At 40.8% G+C, this 17,383-nt stretch overlaps 1 protein-coding gene across 1 annotated transcript; it reads right to left on the bottom strand.

Annotated features, from left to right (window-relative positions):
• Window positions 1–251: 251 nt before the first annotated feature.
• Window positions 252–16,066, bottom strand: LOC122845145 (forkhead box protein O1-B-like). The gene is made up of 3 exons (XM_044141225.1): window positions 15,271–16,066; window positions 4,150–4,341; window positions 252–4,069 (listed from the first exon to the last, which is right to left on the bottom strand). The coding sequence occupies exons 1-3, from the start codon at window positions 15,841–15,843 to the stop codon at window positions 2,909–2,911; spliced, it is 1,926 nt and encodes a 641-aa protein (XP_043997160.1). The 5' UTR covers window positions 15,844–16,066; the 3' UTR covers window positions 252–2,908.
• Between the last annotated feature and the right edge of the window lie 1,317 nt (window positions 16,067–17,383).

Consider the following 17,383-nt stretch of genomic DNA (forward strand, 5'->3'; position numbering starts at 1 on the left):
GATCACTTTGTTGTACATCTAAGTAAAAATGATTTCTCCGGTTGTCAGGATGTAACTACTGAACCTGCAGAGACCAGCAACGTTTAGGAAGACGGACGGGTGGATGAGTTTACGAATATAACTTCAGACCGAAGAGGAAATGAAGTCTGCAAATAAATATATTCTCTTTCATATTTTGTGGATGCAGTGGTGCAAACAGACCGAGCGTAAACAGCATCAAAAGTGTTGTATGATAAAGAAAGACACACAGATTGGATTTTTCCATTTATTATCAAGTTTACCAAGTTTAAGTACTGAAGGATATAAACACAAACTGCAATGAAGATGATTGTAATAAAATGTTTACATTAATTGCGCCCAAATAAAGTAAATATAATATCATGAAATCTTTCCTTATTCTGTTGACTGTTTTCTCACGTTTTGTTAAATGGTTTCATATTTAACAGAACTATTGATTTCAAGCCAAATTATACTTAATGTTAATATAATAATATCTATTAAACGTTGATGGCTACAATCCTATATGGAGAATAAATATTGATATGACGCCTCACTGAAATGTAACTTAAATCTCATCAATGAAAAAAAAAGACAGAAAACCATGTAATTATGCAACACAATAAGTCAAAAATGAGTGCAAAATAAAAACCCGACTTATTGAGGAAAACAGCAGGAAAATCTCTTCGACATTTAAGAGGTAAAACATTTCGAGGTATGATGGTTCACATATGCATTTCTGTAGTTTAGACTGAAATATGTAAACAACCAGGTGTGATGCATCCTTAACTGTATTCTGGTTCAATTAGAAGTAAAGTTTCTTAAAATTTATAAACAAATTCGTAGAAGAGTCGATGTCTGTGAGACAGTGAAGGCACAGAGAAGCAATCACGTTCAGGTTTACTTGAGCAACTATTTGGCACAACATTTAATCAACAATCTGTCCTTAATGATGTTGACTGAACGTTGTTGGACCGTGTCTGATTCTATGAATGCTGCCTTCAACATCATAAACAATTTTTCTCACTGCATCAGAGAGAATAAATCAAACATTTCACCTTTTCAGTCTTTTTAAAATTTCTAAAAAAAAAACGTGTCGAAACAAGTTTACAAAAAAAATCACCTTTACCGTTTGTCTAAAATGACCTATTAACAAGAAAACCATTACTGACAAAACAACAATTATTTACTGCATAAAACATAATTACATATAAGAGAAAAAACAATCACAAATGATTGAAATATATGCAACTTCTTCAAAATATAATACATACATTATGTTGTTGAAAGAGGTTTGATATAAATGAAAAACAACAAAAGCACCTCTAATGCGATTCACCCTTTTGCACAGACAGCAGAATCACATGTATCTCCACACCAGTAAAACACAAAGGGGGAATCTATCATCTCTAAATATGAAATAAAGAATAAATACCTTCACTCAAAATGTACAAATGCTGGATTAATTTCAGAAATCCTGTTTTATGATGTCCACTGGAAAATAAGATGTTTTTTGATTTTCATGTAGAGCACTGAAAGCATTTTAAGTTAAAGACGTCACTAAAGTGTTCTGATGTTTGCAACCAGCTTTGTTTCCGTCCATGAAGGTTGGTTGACTGGCTGCAGGGGGTTCTCAAAATTTAGCGGCTTACGTAACGTAGCTTTGATTAAATAACGCTAAACCTTTGACTTTATTTGCGTCTGCTAGTGTAAAATGCATATTCTGCAGCAATGAGTCAATAATAATGTTACTTAATCGTTACGTGACATGATGTGCAGAAGCTCGGTCTGCGCTGGTGAAGATTTACTATTTGGTATGCCAAACTAGAGGAGACTCTGACTTATTTTTCTGAGTATTTCTGCTTCTTTGACCACTCAGAAACAACTTACGGACTGCATACAGTGAATCAGACTTTTGTCTCTAGATGGTCAGGGCGTTATCAGGCACTGAAGAAAAAGAACAAGAGAGTGAAATCTCAGCAAAGGCAACATACTATGTCCTTATGCAGTAGCAGACTAATATTTACATCCTTCATACCGATGCGCCTGCACTATACAGAACAGTAGTTCATGCTTCACGGTTGTGATGATTGATGTTTCGCAAAACGTGCATCATTTTTTTCGCATTTTGAGCCAAATGTCTAAATATCAGCAAACATGGAAAAATAAGAAACAGTGTGACAGCAGCTTGAGGGAGGAGATTATGGATTTAGAAACATTTCACTGTAATATTGTGTCTGGGCAGAGTGATGTTGGGTTACATCTTCCTAAGTCCAGTTTAACTTCATTTCTTTCGTTTTGTTATTTTCAAATTTTATTACTTTGATATTCTGGTGATTTCCCCTAAATTTCATGGTGCTAAAACTTCTTAAATATACTCTACACACATCTGGATCCTTAACTGCTAAACATTTATAGGTAAATTTCACCATCATCTATTGGTCAATAAAAGCCTGTCAAGAGTTTAGTAATATGTTTTTATGTAACTTTAAATTTTGAACTCTTGTGCTTTAAAGTCCCTCAAGTTCCTATTGATGGGCAAATGACAGCTAAACTTTTCTAAACCTCACTGTGGTGGTCAGAATGAAAAGTCTTCAGACTTTTTGTATGTTATAGTAAAAAAACAAAACTATATTTGTTTTCAATTTTAACAAAAAAATGTACACAAGTCTTATTTATTGGCTTATGCAGCAATGTCTTCCTAACAGTTCAGCATCTCATTTCATATTAGCTTTAATCTCTACAACAAGATGCTTATTATACAGTTTAGTCTTAAATATTATACAGTAGAGGGATGCTTTTCTTAATAATGTTATGTAGAGAAGAACGATTTCTATATTAACACATTCCCCTTGCATGCTACCATCCAAGGTGGCACTAATTCCTCCTCTTTTTCTTCCACTTACGAATCCTAACCAGACACCCAGCTGTGCGAGGTGCTCTTCACTCTTTGGGGAAATCCAGCTGCAGGGTCGAAATTAAAGTCTAGCGCCCCGCCGTCCATGAGGGTGTCATGGAGGACCGACTCCAGGTCACATTCCAACCTCTCTATGGGCATGTTGTCCAGGTCGCTGGGTAGCCGCTCCTGATGATGGCTGTGAGGGTGAACCAAGTTCAGTTCCTTGTAGCTGTTGGTGTAGCTCGCTGAAAAGTCATTAGTGTGTGCTAGATGTCCTTGCGGAGGCTGCATGCAAGTCCTCAGCCTGTTCAGTCGTTGGGGAGCCCCTGAGACAGTAGTCAGGCTAGCCAAGGGTATCATGTTGCAACTATTCAAGTCTCTTGAGGGAGCAGGACCTTGGCTATGTATAGATTGTGGGTTTACGTGTAGACCTGGGTGACTCTGAAGAGGGGTAATTATTTTAATACCAGGATGTCTCGCTATATGGTTGTGACTGCTGTAAGCGGACATGAGACTACTTACCCTTCCAGTGTCAGACACCCTTCTGTCACTGGAAGGCATTATGTCTCTACTGGAGCCTGCATCAGTGGTCAGTAGCTCTTTGAGGAGTCCGGCTGGACAGATGTACTGGTTCTCATAACCTCCAAATCCAGGCTTGTTCTGTGGAAGTGTCTGCATGGGAACGGGCGACAGAGAGTTCAGCCTCACCTGGCTGTACATGCACTTACTGTAGTCCTGGCTCATGCCAGCAGAGCCGTAGGAGCCGCTCTGAAGCCCGGCGTTGTTCGGGGAACGAGGCGAGTCTGAGCCATGCTGGGGGGCTTTAGGAGACAGCAGGTGGAGGTTATCCAGCAAGCTCTCCATGACTCTTTCAGAGCCGTGTTGGACCATGGGTCCAGACACCTCGGAGAGGCTGGGAAGGCTGGAAGTTATCTTGGTCCCAGATGTGGCGGGGAACAACATGTGTCCGTCAGACTCCACGAGATCCTCCTTCTCAGAAGGAAACGGAGAACGGCGTCCACTCAGAGTGCTGGCGTCGGAGCTGGTGCGGGTTCTGAAAGAGCTCCAGGCTTCAAAGTCCTCGCTGTTGTGGGAGTTTGGGCTTCCCAGCCAGTTACAGTACTGGGAGCCTGGGCTGCTTCCTTCCCCCTCCACGCCTTCCTGTAAAGACATCTGAGGACAGAAAAACGCATGAGAACCTCCCACAGGCCGTCTTAATAACAGAGTTTTGCTGTTTGTCAAAAACCTCATACCTTTTTCTTTGTGGCTCTTCCTTTACTCTTGATAAATTTATTGTTGTTGTCCATGGAGACGGCTCGGCGTCGAGGCGACTTTCCGTTCTTTCCTCCTTCAGGATTCAGCATCCACCAGGAGCTTTTCCCCGTCCCTTCATTCTGTATGCGCACGAAGCGGCTGTGCAGCGACAGGTTGTGTCGGATGGAGTTCTGGACAGAAAAAATACGAGAAACAAATTAAGCTCAGGAAAATTATTGATTGATATTTATATTGATATTTAGTTTTTGGTCAAAGAGTGCCAAACTGCCTGTCTAAATGACGTATTTATTTTCTTTGGAGGATCATAAAGCATTTTGAAGTGCCTGGTGCTGCAAACACAAATAAGATTTGTCATAAAAAGGAGACGTTTGCTGGAAGCCATGATGGTCGAAGCAGAAAAGAACAAAAATCAACGTAACACTGAAAGACAACAGACTGTTGATTAGCAGCTAAAGAAAACCATTTCCTCCACATGATGCCGAGATTTCATGGAAATATGTTAAGTTTGATATGAAGTGAAACATTTTTGTTGCACATTTTAAGCAAGCTTAAAAATGCATCATCTCCTTCCAGAGCACCTTCATCAATTTGTTTGCTCTGCCCAGAATTAGCTTGAGGCAATTTGCAAAAGACGTCTTATGACTTTTTTTTAACAATGATTTTCTTCCTATACTGCTCCGCACGTCTACTCATGACTTTCATCCGTTTTGTGACTTCTAACGGCAAATTGGCTGCACTGGATTTCATTAAGGGGTAAATTGGCTTAATACAAATGCACACCACACGTTTCTGATTTTTGACAATCAAACGTTTTGAACTGATGCCTTTTCCCTCCGTTTCATGATTATGAGCCACTTCCGATGGTTTAATGATGTGTTTGTTTTGCACGTCGTATCCCTCACTTATGTCTTCAGAAATAAACTGAAAAAGGAAGCTAATTTTAAGCTAAGAATACAAATCATATATCATATTTGTCAAACTTTGACAGGTAAAGCACGAATTCGGATTAGTTTGGAACAACTACGTCTCTTTCTTTGTATGTGGTCACATTTGTCTTTGTCAGAGCATCTACACAACTAAAGCCAACATTCAAATCCTTTTCTTTAATGTTATGTTAGGAGCCCTAAAAATGACTCAGATGATCCTCCTGTGGCAAAACTCAGTGAGTGAGTTGAAAGAGCGAAAGACAAGCAGCACAGCCCTCTGTAGACAAAACAGGGTCCCGATATGAAATCTTGACGCTCTGGACGGTGGGTGTAATGACAGACTAACATACAACACAACATGTACCAGCAGGGAATTTCCCCTAAATAACCATGTGAGCCTTTAGTAAAGCCAGATGTCGTCAACCGCAGCATTCAACAGGGATGCAAAAAGAATGGAGATAAAGTTGAACCTACAGGCGGGTTATTTGAATCTTGGTCCTACATAAGGTTCTAGTCAACATAACGACCCACATCTGATGATTTAAAAAAAAAAAAAAAACTTAAATTACGCGTTTGCAAAATATCAAAACTTTGTTTGAACGTTGTTAAATTCAGACTAATCCCCCAAGAACGGCGTTCAACGTCAACCTACGCATTCACCTAAAGAGGATTTAGGCACAATGGGGATTTCTACAGAGTAAGGAGAGGTTACAGAGTTCGCAGCGAAGATGGTGAGGGAGGGTGAAAAAGACACAGAATGTTTTCAGCCTGCAGAAGTGGGGTCACTGAGTTCGTTGTGCTGAACATGAGCTCCTCGGCCCAGCGCTGACTGAGACATGCAAACAGGTTGCATGGAAAAGCCGCAGAAAGGAGCAGAGTAGTCCGAAGGGTGGCGCGTTGACCTGTTTTGTGACTCACCGTGACAGCCCCGACGACCCCACCCCTTCTATTCCACGGACTCCTTTTTTGAAAAATAAGGCTTCCTGTGTCAGAGGACATCCTGCACACCAAAGGTGGAGTTCTCACTTTCTACACAGTCACAAAATGCAGAGCTAATTCTGACATTTGTTCGGTCCATTCGTGACCTTTTCTCCATTTTCTTCCCCTTTTTAGATGATCTCAATCTGTAACTGACGACAGGAAATGAGTCATTATTGGAGAACCTGAGATCTCAGCAGTTTGCAGCACGAAGTTAGTCTGCACACTGACTTTCATTCTATCAACCAGGAGGCATGTGTTGCTGAACCAGGGCTGAGATCTGTGGCCCCTGTAGATCATGGGCTGCATGACTGCACACCTCAGAGGGGCTCCCTTGGCCAGGGATAATCCTCGTCCTTGACAGACCTCACCTCAGCCCTTTGAGAACAAAAGACATCCTCACTGCTCCACTAATTCAAGAGCGCCGCACACAAATTATGAAAGGCTGACCTGAGGTGGCCGGTTTTATTGTTGCCACACATCTCTCTAATCATGTGGGCCTCATTTTTAATGGACTTTGAGATATGCACCGTTCACAGAGCGGAATATTTACCTGAATGTAAGCCAAGTTTGTCTGATTAGAGCCCTGAATTCCAACCTGATTTATTTAGACTTTATGTGACAGACCAACAGGAAGCAAAGGAAAAAGGCAATTTTTTCAACAAATTAAAATCTGAAAAGTGCGGTCTCCATATATGTTCCTGTCTCCTTTACTCTGTTTACCCTTAAATAAAAAACTGCAACCAACTCCCTTTATGTTTCATAGCATGTCATAGACACAACTAGAAGGAAGAGGTCACCATGGTGACGTGAGGCCAAAATGTAATTTTTGGCCAAATACAAAATGGGGCTTGTGCTAAAATATTAAAACTGCACATCGGATTTAAATCCCCATCACAACTATAAAACGCAGTGGAGGCAGAATGATGCTGTAGAGATGTAGAGATGCTTTTCTTGAGTAGGCGCAGATGGAGACAACTGCTGGGCAATCTTGGGAAAAGACTCATCAGAGGCTTCAGAGGACTCAGACAGAGATTCACTCTAAACCAGGATAACAACAACAAAGGCCCAGTGGTTTGGATCCACGTACATTTATATGTCAGAATGATCCAGTCAAAGTCCAGCCCTATTTCCAATTTACAAGTCAGGATAACATCTAAAGCACTGCAGGTCTTACTTACTAGCCTCAGTTATGATCTTAGTTCTTGATTCTCCAACAGGACAACTCTACAAAAATACTTAGCCAAAGTCCAGCCCCATTTCCAATTAAAAATCTGTGCCAAGATATAAGTTTTCTATTGACATGCTCTCCTTAGAAACTGTCCAAAGTTTCTAAGGAGTTATTTATAATAAAGTTATTATTGTAATTAACCAGTTGTGCAAACTATGCAAAGGAGTTTCAGTTGTAGCTTCAGCAAAAGGTGGCGATAGAAAGTGTTCATTTATTGGGGGGACAAATACTAATTTATTTCATATTTTCACGTTTTTATTTGGGTACAAATAATTTCAAACTATTTTTTTATTTTTACTTTCAATTTCAGTCCAGAGCTCTCTGACCTCAAAGCCACCCAGTGACCCCTGCATCATCTGCGATCAGATATTGTCAGGTGGAGCTGCTCCTGCATCAAAGGATTCCTCACGCTGGACTTCAAAACAACCCAAGTGACACAGCTGCTGTTTCTTGTGTAGCGAAGCATGAGGCTTGCAGTAACGGTCACAGGATAAGTACACAAACAGGGCCCAGTTGCAGCAACAGGTGCAACCACAGTGAAAGTGGCCTCACTTGCAATTAATCCAAACATGCTACAGAACACCAGAACCAAACCACAGACAGGACAGAGGAGTTCTCAGGGGACGGACTGCTGGAGAGCTGCAGCCTCTCAAATTAGGAAGTTGGTTTTGTGTATATGATGGGGGCTTTTACTTAATTATTCATAACAGAAAACAGGTGAAATCTTCTGTAGCTAGCTCCGTAGCTAGCTCCGTAGCTAGCTGTTGTTATGAATCTATACATATATAGATATAAATATATATAGACCTATTACAATGAGTAATTTAAGTATAAATCGTATAATTTAAGTATAAGTATAATTTAAGCAATAAATTGCCCCATAAGTTATTATGATAAACCATAATATTGTTGTGAGTAGGGTGACCAGACGTCCTCTTTTTCCCGGACATGTCCTACTTTTCAGACCTAAAAAAATGTCCCCGTTGGCGCATGTTTGTCCGCCGATTCTACCCCCCGCCCCCACTGCAAACAAAGCTGAACTTCCAAAAAAGGGCTAGTTGAGATCAAATAGCAAGACTGAAGATTTTTGCAATCTAGTTTTTGGTAGCAAGAGAGAAAAGAAGAAAACTATAAATCATGCAAATGGGAATTATTGAGCTAGTTTCAATTTATCATGTGATTAGTTTATTTACTGCTCATTGCAGCAGCCCTGGTCATATAGCTATAGATAGCTAACTAGCTAACTATCAAGCTAAGACAAACAAACATGTAGTTGTGCCACTTCCCTTTTATCTTACGCTCTTGCAGCCTTTTCTTTCAATACTTTATTGTTTTATGTCAACAATGCGTGCATTATGTACTTTACAGTTTTTGACTAAAAACTGCCAATCAACAGTTCTAGAAAATGAGGAAATGGTGAACGATTGTTCATGTTTCAAATGCAAAGCACCGGTGAATTAATGAAGTAGAGAAGTAGACTGGATTCAGAACTTATGAGTTGGTAGGGAAAATTGGTTGACTAAGGTGTTACTGATACAGTAATAATTGCCTATAACTGTAAAATTGATGCTTGACCGTGCAGAGATCTTCATTTATGGTAAAGGAATCAATAAATTACCTAAATAGGATTGGCAATATGACTAAAAGATCTCAAAATGTTACACAGTATGCTCCACTCAAAAGAAACTCAAGCACACAGAGACCAATGTCATTTAAGTGCATGTTTCTGGAAAGGGTTAGAAAGCCTTTTCTTTTCTGTTACAGCAATAAGATCTAAGAAATAACATCCATGACGGACGTAAATGCCCGTCTTGCATTTGTCAAAACCATCGTATTGAATCCTAATACTTTTGTGACAACATCTGGTGCTGCTTTGCGTACCTGGACGACTTGCTTTAGCTGATGGAACAATGAATACTGCTCTCTACCAGTTATCATCAGAATCGTGATCTGTTCACTTGGGTTAAGCAGAAGGAAAATGGTCCAAAGTACAGATCTGAATGCCTCAAAAAGAACAAAATGATGGTTTGGGCATGTCCTAGTCAAAGTCCTGGCCTAGGCCAGGGCCGAGATGCTGTGGCATGAGCTCTTCACACTGCACATTTAGTAGTTATTTTTGTATTTATTTGTCTGATATAAAAATTTGTGATCATCTAAAACGTGACAAAAAAAAGATCTGTAGGAGGAAAAATACTTTTTTTACACCACTGCATCCTTTTTTTTATAACATGTTGCATAAACAAACGCATTGGACCAAAAAATAAATAAATTTTATAAATCTAATTTGTAAAAAGTTGCTGTTTTGCGTCAGTACTCTGTTGATTTAAGGCGGAAATGTGCTGAATCAGAGCCATCTTGTAGCATCTACCGGCCACTACAAAGCTTCCAGAAATCTGAGGCAAATAAAAGAATAGTAAAGCACAAAACGTGACGATTACAGTGAAAGGACAAGCCACTTCCTGACACAGTCTTCCTGTGCACCCCACCCCCTTCTCTCCTCTGACCCCGGATGCGTAAGCGTGGGACCTGAGTTGTCTGTTGCAGGGCGGTAAAAAAAATAAAAAAGCTTGCTGAAGCGAGAGAGCAGCCCGTCGCGTTCTGACAACTCCAAGGACAAAAGCAGACGGCTTCATTAACACCGAGCATCAAAAGGAGTGACCTGTTTCCTCAGACAAATGGTATAAAAGAACGAAGAGCTTCATATTTTGAGTTCAACTACTGATAAAGAAGAGGCAGACAAAGGAGATCTTCTTTAAGATATGACCACAATCTTGGTAACAAAGGGCAACAAAACCCAAACAACTTCTGGATCCATGCATTTCACCGACACAGTACATTTAAGGCCAAGTTTGTTTTGCTAAAAACAGAGAACACAGTAGGGGATTGTCATCCCGTACAGGCTGGATGACAATGTAAAGATCCACATACCACAGATTTCTCCGACTCACACGTGTAGACAGTGAGTTTGGTTAGAGACGAGTCAGCTGACTGCTCCTTTTTCTCCTCCCAAGTTAAACTCACTCCTCTTTAAAAGTCTTCAAGACCGAGAGCTGTTCTCATCTTTTTTTTAATCTGTTTATGTTGGTGATATAGTTTTGTTGGAGGTCTTAAGAAGGGTTTTATGTGATAGACCAACATAAAGTAGTGCAGAAGTAGTTTAATTATGTAGTGGAAGGGGGAAAAAAAAGTGAATCGCTTGCAAACTTTTTCTAAATGAAAATCTGCTGTGTGCATTTGCCACTTTGGTGTGAAAAAGGTGAATCTTCACCTCAGTGTCTTTTACAGCCTGCAGCAGGTTTTCCTTCCATCTATCCATTAACTCTGACTACCTTCCCCACAGCATGATGCAACCACTACCATAACTGATGGTGTAGTTGGGTGGTGCTGTCACTCATCATGTTCCTGATGTAATTTGATCAGAGAACCTTCTTCCAAATGTTTGCTTTTTTCCCCTACAGAACTCATGGTAAACTGAAAATAAGACTTCTTATGGTTTTCTTTGGACAATGGCTGAGCTTCTGTGCTAAAAGATATTGGCCTGTCAACAACGGATTATCCTGCCTAATGGATTTGAAGAGCGCTCCACAAACATGTAGAATATTGTTTTATATCATAACCTTGCTTCAAACGTCTCTGCACTCTACTTACTAATTGGCTGACCTCTGAAGACAATTCAGGGTTTCCCCCAGTGTATTATAAGCCTGGCGGGCCACCAGGCTTTACTTGTGCCTCCGCCCCCCAATTTTTTTTTTTTTATGTTTGCATTTTTAAGATTTTATAGTTGATGTTCAGATATTAATCTTCCAGTCTTCCATTAACACATAATTATCAAGTGATATTTTCAAGTTTCTTAGCAGGGGGCCGCTGGATGAATGTCTCCCTGAGGGCCCTCAACTCAGGGCTTAGCAACCTTTCTGGGGGAAACCTTGCAATTAGTTGGACTGGATTTTATTCATGGCTATCAGACAAAAGCGTGCTGACACCAGAATTATGCCATAATTATCAAGGTGCTTTTTTAATGCGTAGCTATGTATCAGTGTCTTTCCACTTCACAATGTTGCTTTTTTGGTATTCCATCACATAAAATCCCAGTAAAATAAACTGAAACCTGTGGTTGCAGTGGAAATGCTATTGTTACTGGAATGTATATTCATAGAGTAAACTTGCTATGAAGGTTAATTTAAATACACGAATATTTTCCATTGAAGCAGAGCTTCAGATTTCCCTTAAACTGAAAACACTGTTCAGGTTTTGCTAACTTTTGCAAAGCCAGTAAAAGCTGCTTTCATCAGCTGTAGCTTGTTTATGTATGGGGTGTTGTTAAAAAGTGGAGCTTTTCCACTGGGTAACTCACCTCTTCCTGAATAAATACTTTCAGGCTTATCTACCATTAGTTTCCACAGCAAGTGTACGCAAATATTTGGCACCAGACAGCACAGATCTGTAGTTGAGGGGCCCTCTTGACGCCTATGCCAGATGAGAGATAAACTATTTCATAACACATTCTGCAAGCTGCCACCAAATCCATGTAGGGATTTATCCTCATTCCTCTGCTGCCGCTAATCCAAACCGGCATAAAAAAAATTTAAAAAAAGTTTGAGGAACTACGTATAGAAAAAAATGCTTCGATTAAAAACAAACGGGTGCCTGTTGAACTCAAGGGTGCCACTTCCTTTTCCATCAACGTCACAGTTCGTTGAGAAAAACAGTACCAGTGAAGCGCTCAACGTCTGCTGCATGCTGAACCCGGGCACCTCACAGAGCCGCCGACATCCCAGGGGAAGCCCACCTCCCCCCTCCACCGCCCGCCTGCGAGGTCCCTGGGGCCGTCGCTTGTGGCAAAGGTATCGCGATCGCTTAGCTGCCGCAGCAATTTTTAGAAAGAAAACAAAGAAATCTCCATGACAGGAGAGCGAGGTGGGGGGGGACAGGAAGCTGTAAAGGCACCGGCATCGCCCGCGTCCTGCGCTCCACCCATCGCCAGTTTAGATTGGGTTAATCACAGGGGCTAAAAACCTGACGCCCTCCACCCACCCTGAGGTCACTGGCTTTTCTCCATCCGCCACCACAGGGGATTCATCGGGAGACGCAGCAGGCCAGACATTTCTTTAAGTGTGTGTAAAGAAAAGGGACACGGAATAAAACGAACAAATGGCCTGAAAACACGTTTGTTTTAATATGCACAGTGCCTCATAATATCGCATAATTGTGGAGAGGATATGAAGTGGATGTGCTTTCACCATTCTCTAATCTTAAGAATCTGGAAAGTGTGGCACACCAATATTTACCCCCCCCTTTATTAGGTGTGGGATTTTATCATATCATTTAATATTCGTCAAATTCATTGTTATCTTGATAAACTCCAATTATAACGATGTTCAATAAAAAACGAAGCTGACTATTTTATTTTAAATGTTACTTTCACAATTTCGCCCATTTTTTGTGCAACAAGAGCATCAATAGATAACAGTGAATAAAACATATGATTAGATGTGCTGAATGTGCAGCTTACTGATATAAATTACCCTTCGTTTAGTAAGTGGCGTCCTGAAGAAGCCTGTTTCAAAAGTTTATGTTTTTCAAACGCAGTATGTTTACAGAGCTATGAATGCTGTGCACAGTTTCCTAAGACAATTTGTAATGAATAGATTTTTTTTTATCACAACTTATCATTATCACAGTAGCACCATAAAAATATTCCATAAAATTCAACATCTTTATCACCCACATCAACCCTTTACAGTTATACCCCTAATTAAAAGTGCGAAAATCAAAATTAATCTATTTATCAACAAGATTTCAGCTGTGTAGCATATTTGAAGAAATAAAAATTCAGTTTTTGGTTAACATGCAAAAGACTGTGTTGCAGTAACCGAAAAAAAAAAAAAACCCAAAAATTAAAACCCCAATAAAATACATGCAGATGTATGGATGAAATGTGAAAAATGTGAGCGACTTCAAAGCGTACATGCAAGGCGCTACACGCTCCATCTGATCCCCTTTGTTTTGTCCAGCAGTGGTGCTCATGTTTTGCCGGCTTGGAGACGTTAACACATGGCCCTGTTTTCCATCCACTCACCAGGAAATGCATCATAGTTCATTGTGGGGGGACTTTAGTGTTTTTTTAACAGGGAAGTGCAAAAATAACTATCAGCCTGTGGTTCCTAAGCCTGCCGGGAGTGCCAAGATTCAGGAATGCAGAGACTGAAAGAAAGATGTGTTGATTTGACATTAAACAGGTAGGCTTGGAGGGGGGGGGGTTGTTCTTGATAAAAAAAAATACAAATTAAAAATCCCTTCCAGATTTATCTTTTAGTTTTTAAGGGAGTGTGAAACATGATTCAAGTTCAATTTTTTTCTTCAAAATACAGAGGAAAACATTCTATGGACGAAGAAAATTATTCACTGGTAGATAAGAGGGGGGAAAAAAAACATGCAGTGGAGATGAAGAGTAAACCACAAAGCCACAATGAAATAAAAGGAAGCCATGGAATTAAGAGGGGGGATCCCTTTATCCAAGCTTTAGCATCCGCTGAGGAAACTCTAGAAGACACGGACGCAGAGATATGAGTGCACAACTCAGGAATGGAGGATGTTTGACGTCGTTCCCAGCATCCCCTCCTTTCCCCTGCCTCTTCCCCTCTGACACACTCCACAAGGCTGATTGAGTTGTTTGCATCGCCTCCTGTTATTGCCAAGGGAACTTCTAATAGAACCAAAAAAAAAAAAGGAAGAAGAAGAAAAAAATCTACATTCCCATCAGTCAGTTCACCTTTACATCTACAAAGGTGCAGATTGAGACAAGGAGGAGAAAGAAGCTGTTGGGGAGCCATAAGTCATAGCATGAGAGGCGATCAAGTTTTTCACATGCGGGTGCTAAACAATGGAGACTATATTTGCTTGAGGTTTCCCAAAGGCATTTCCTGACAGCTTTGAAATTACATCTCACTCGATTGCAAGAAGGTTGCGGGAAGCGCTGTGAGGCCAGAACGTAAATTTGACTCACGGTTTGATTGCAGGCTTTAACACGCCTCATCATTTTTGCCCACCTTCGACTTTCGTCTGCTGGTTCATTTCTATCTCGTTATCATTGCTGAGTAATTTCCTCACCAGGAGGGACAGTATTAAAAACATAATAATAATGGATGTTTGTGCAGACAAGTTGACATGCCTGCCTTCCAGGTTTTTTTCGGAGGGCAACAGGTTTTCCATACATGTGGAAACCAGATTTCATCAAGTCCTCCTCCCACCAACTCTGACCTACTTCAGAAGAAAAGCGTCTCAACAGCACGATGCTGCTGCTGCTGCCTCCAGGTTTCACCCTGGGTAATGTGTATCATGTAGATATGATGGTTTTTTTGAAAGAGCTTTTTGCTACCAAAAAGTAAAATTCTGGCAGAAAGCTAAATTCCAACGGGATCTCTTTTAGATTTCTTCATGGCTTTCTTCTGCTCTTTCACAAAAGCTGGATTTCTGAAGAGCATAACAAATAGACATGTTCGCCCACCTGAGAAGTGAATGTCTGCAGCTCCTCCAGATCTGCAATGAGCTGCTTCTTTATACTATCTGCTCTTTTTAAATTTCACAGATAAACTCTGTTTTCTGAAAGCTGCTGAGTGATTTTACTTTGAGGTCCCAAAGTAAACGGGGGTAAAGACAAATATATGACACTTAACTATTTACAGTTTCAAACTCTTTATTCTGTCTACCACTCATTTATGCCCTACTTTAATGATCTAGCACATAAAATACCAAATATACAAATACATAAGTTAAAGTGTGAAAGAGTTGAATGTGGTGAGAATATTTTAACAAGGAAGATAACAACACTGATTTTTTTCATGGCTTTGGTTAGTCGGTAATCAATCTAGATGCGCTCCTGTTAAAACCTCTGCTGTCAGCATCACTAAAGCTCGTCCGTCATAAAGACGTCTCAGCTCTCACACACGCGGTAATAATCTCACCTTCCAGCCCGCAGAGCTGTTGCTGTCTCCCTTATCCTTGAAGTAGGGCACACTCTTCACCATCCAGTCGTAGATCTGAGACAGGGTCAGCCTCTTCTCGGGTGAACTGTCTATGGCTTTGGTGATGAGGTCAGCGTAGGACATGTTACCCCAGGCGTTGCGACGGGACGAGCTGATCTTCCTCTGACCGGAGGAGCCCAAGGGTGGGACCCCTGAAGGAGACACCTGTTGCTGAGGCGGCAGCTGGGGACCCGGCAGCAGCTGCTGCTGCTGCTGCTGCTGCTGCTGCTGCAGATGATGATGAGGATGGTGGTGGTGAAAAACATGGCAATGTGCTTTATCCTCTGCGTATTCTTCATAGTTCTCTTCCAACAAGCCGAGGCTGCTGATGAACTCCGCATTTCCTCCGGGCTCCTGCTGCACCGACGGCGCCGGGGAGGATGTGTTGGACCCGGCGGGGTCGACGAGCTCCGGGCGGTGCAGGGGCCAGGTGCAGGACCGCGGGCGGGGCAGGGGCTCAAAGTCCGGGTCAATATCGACAGGCTGTACCTGTGGTGGGGGCGCCTCAGCCATGTCTGGGTCACACGGGTGCTGCCCTTCACATCAACGTTCACATATAAAAGTATAGAAAAAGGAAAACATAGGACTTACAAATTGAAAAGTGGATGCTGCGTCCACTGGTGGAATCACAGAAGTAAATAGAAGTGTCCAGTTTATCCGATAGAGATATTGCTCTAGCTTTTGACAGAAGTTCACACCTTCCTGCATCGGTAACTCTGAACTCTGCCGCTCTGTCACGATTAACAAGTAGCCTGGCAGAAGAGTTTTGTGATGCCTTCACGGTCCACTCGCAGGCTCGATATTTACATTTCCGCAGCTTGAGATGCCTTCTTATGGTGATTGTTGATGAACCACGTTTAAATCGGACCTTTGTTTTTAGATTTATATATTCATGAGACATAAAAAATGTGAACTATGTAATAAAGCGGGGGTTAGTTAATTTCCATTTTCAACGCGTTTCAAAATCTGAGCAATTTTGAGACGCATTTACAGACTTTTTAAAACTCGTGGAAATTGTAAGGTTTCTGAAGTTTTACAGATTCCCTTTTTTTTATTTAATTTAACAGAATAACACGATTATCTCTACAAAAAAACATGTATTTCTGCATTAAAAATCAATCAAAAGACTCACATGACAAATATACACTGCTGTACAGCTACAGTACCTTTCAAACACATCATTGTGCCTTGCAAATTTTTTCTACTTTGTCACTTTATAGCCACAAAAATAAATTTACGTAATCTGACACAATGCACGAAATAATTGTAAAATGACTCTTCACAATCCTTTTACTCTGATACCCCTAAATAAGGTTGTACAACCTTCAGAGCTCATCTGATTCTGATAACAGAATCACTTAATCTCAGTTTTAATCCAGGTGTTTATAATGGTCACAGATGTCCGTCAGAGAACATTAGTGAACAAACAGCACCATGGAGACTCAGGAACACAGCAGACAGGTCAGGGAAACAAATGTGTAGATGATTAAAGTGGAGTTGGGTTATTAAAAAAATCTAAACCTTTGAACATATCATGGAACATTTTTTAACCCATCTTCTGAAATTTGAAAAACTATGAGACCATTAATAAGAGAACCAACCATTATGCCCATTGTAGCTCTGCAGCAATCACAGTGAAATCATGTCTCAGCAGACATTTGTCGTGTAATTTGGCCTCTATCATCACAAAAAGAAGTCTGCTGTTTAACAAAAGTCATGTAAGCCTTATCATAGAGCTGAGACATTCAAACACATGGAAGAAGGACTTCTGGTCAGATGAGAAATTAGGCCAACATACAAAATACTACGTGCAACAGAAAACTACCATCCCCATTGAGAAACATGGTAGGGACAGTATCATGCCATGGGGATATTTTTCCTTTGAAAGGCCAGGGAAGTCAGTCGGGATTAATGGGAAACTGCTAGAGCTAAATTCAGGGCAAACGTTCACTACCTAGCAGGTAAAATCTAAACCTACAACTGGAACAACACAAAACGTCAAAAGGTTTCATTAGTCTGCAAGGAACCAGTAATATCTCCATTCAGTGTTGAA

Source organism: Gambusia affinis, linkage group LG15, assembly GCF_019740435.1.
Source record: "Gambusia affinis linkage group LG15, SWU_Gaff_1.0, whole genome shotgun sequence".
In the NCBI taxonomy this organism is placed as follows: Eukaryota; Metazoa; Chordata; class Actinopteri; order Cyprinodontiformes; family Poeciliidae; genus Gambusia; species Gambusia affinis.

Excerpts from the sequence above, each read along its gene's own strand:
- LOC122845145 (XM_044141225.1), bottom strand. The coding sequence starts at position 15,843 with ATGGCTGAGGCGCCCCCACCACAGGTACAGCCTGTCGATATTGACCCG. Across the intron at positions 4,342-15,270 it reads ACAGCTCTGCGGGCTGGAAG|AACTCCATCCGACACAACCT; the intron begins GTGAGATTATTA and ends TTTTCTGTCCAG. Across the intron at positions 4,070-4,149 it reads GAAGAGCCACAAAGAAAAAG|ATGTCTTTACAGGAAGGCGT; the intron begins GTATGAGGTTTT and ends TTCTGTCCTCAG.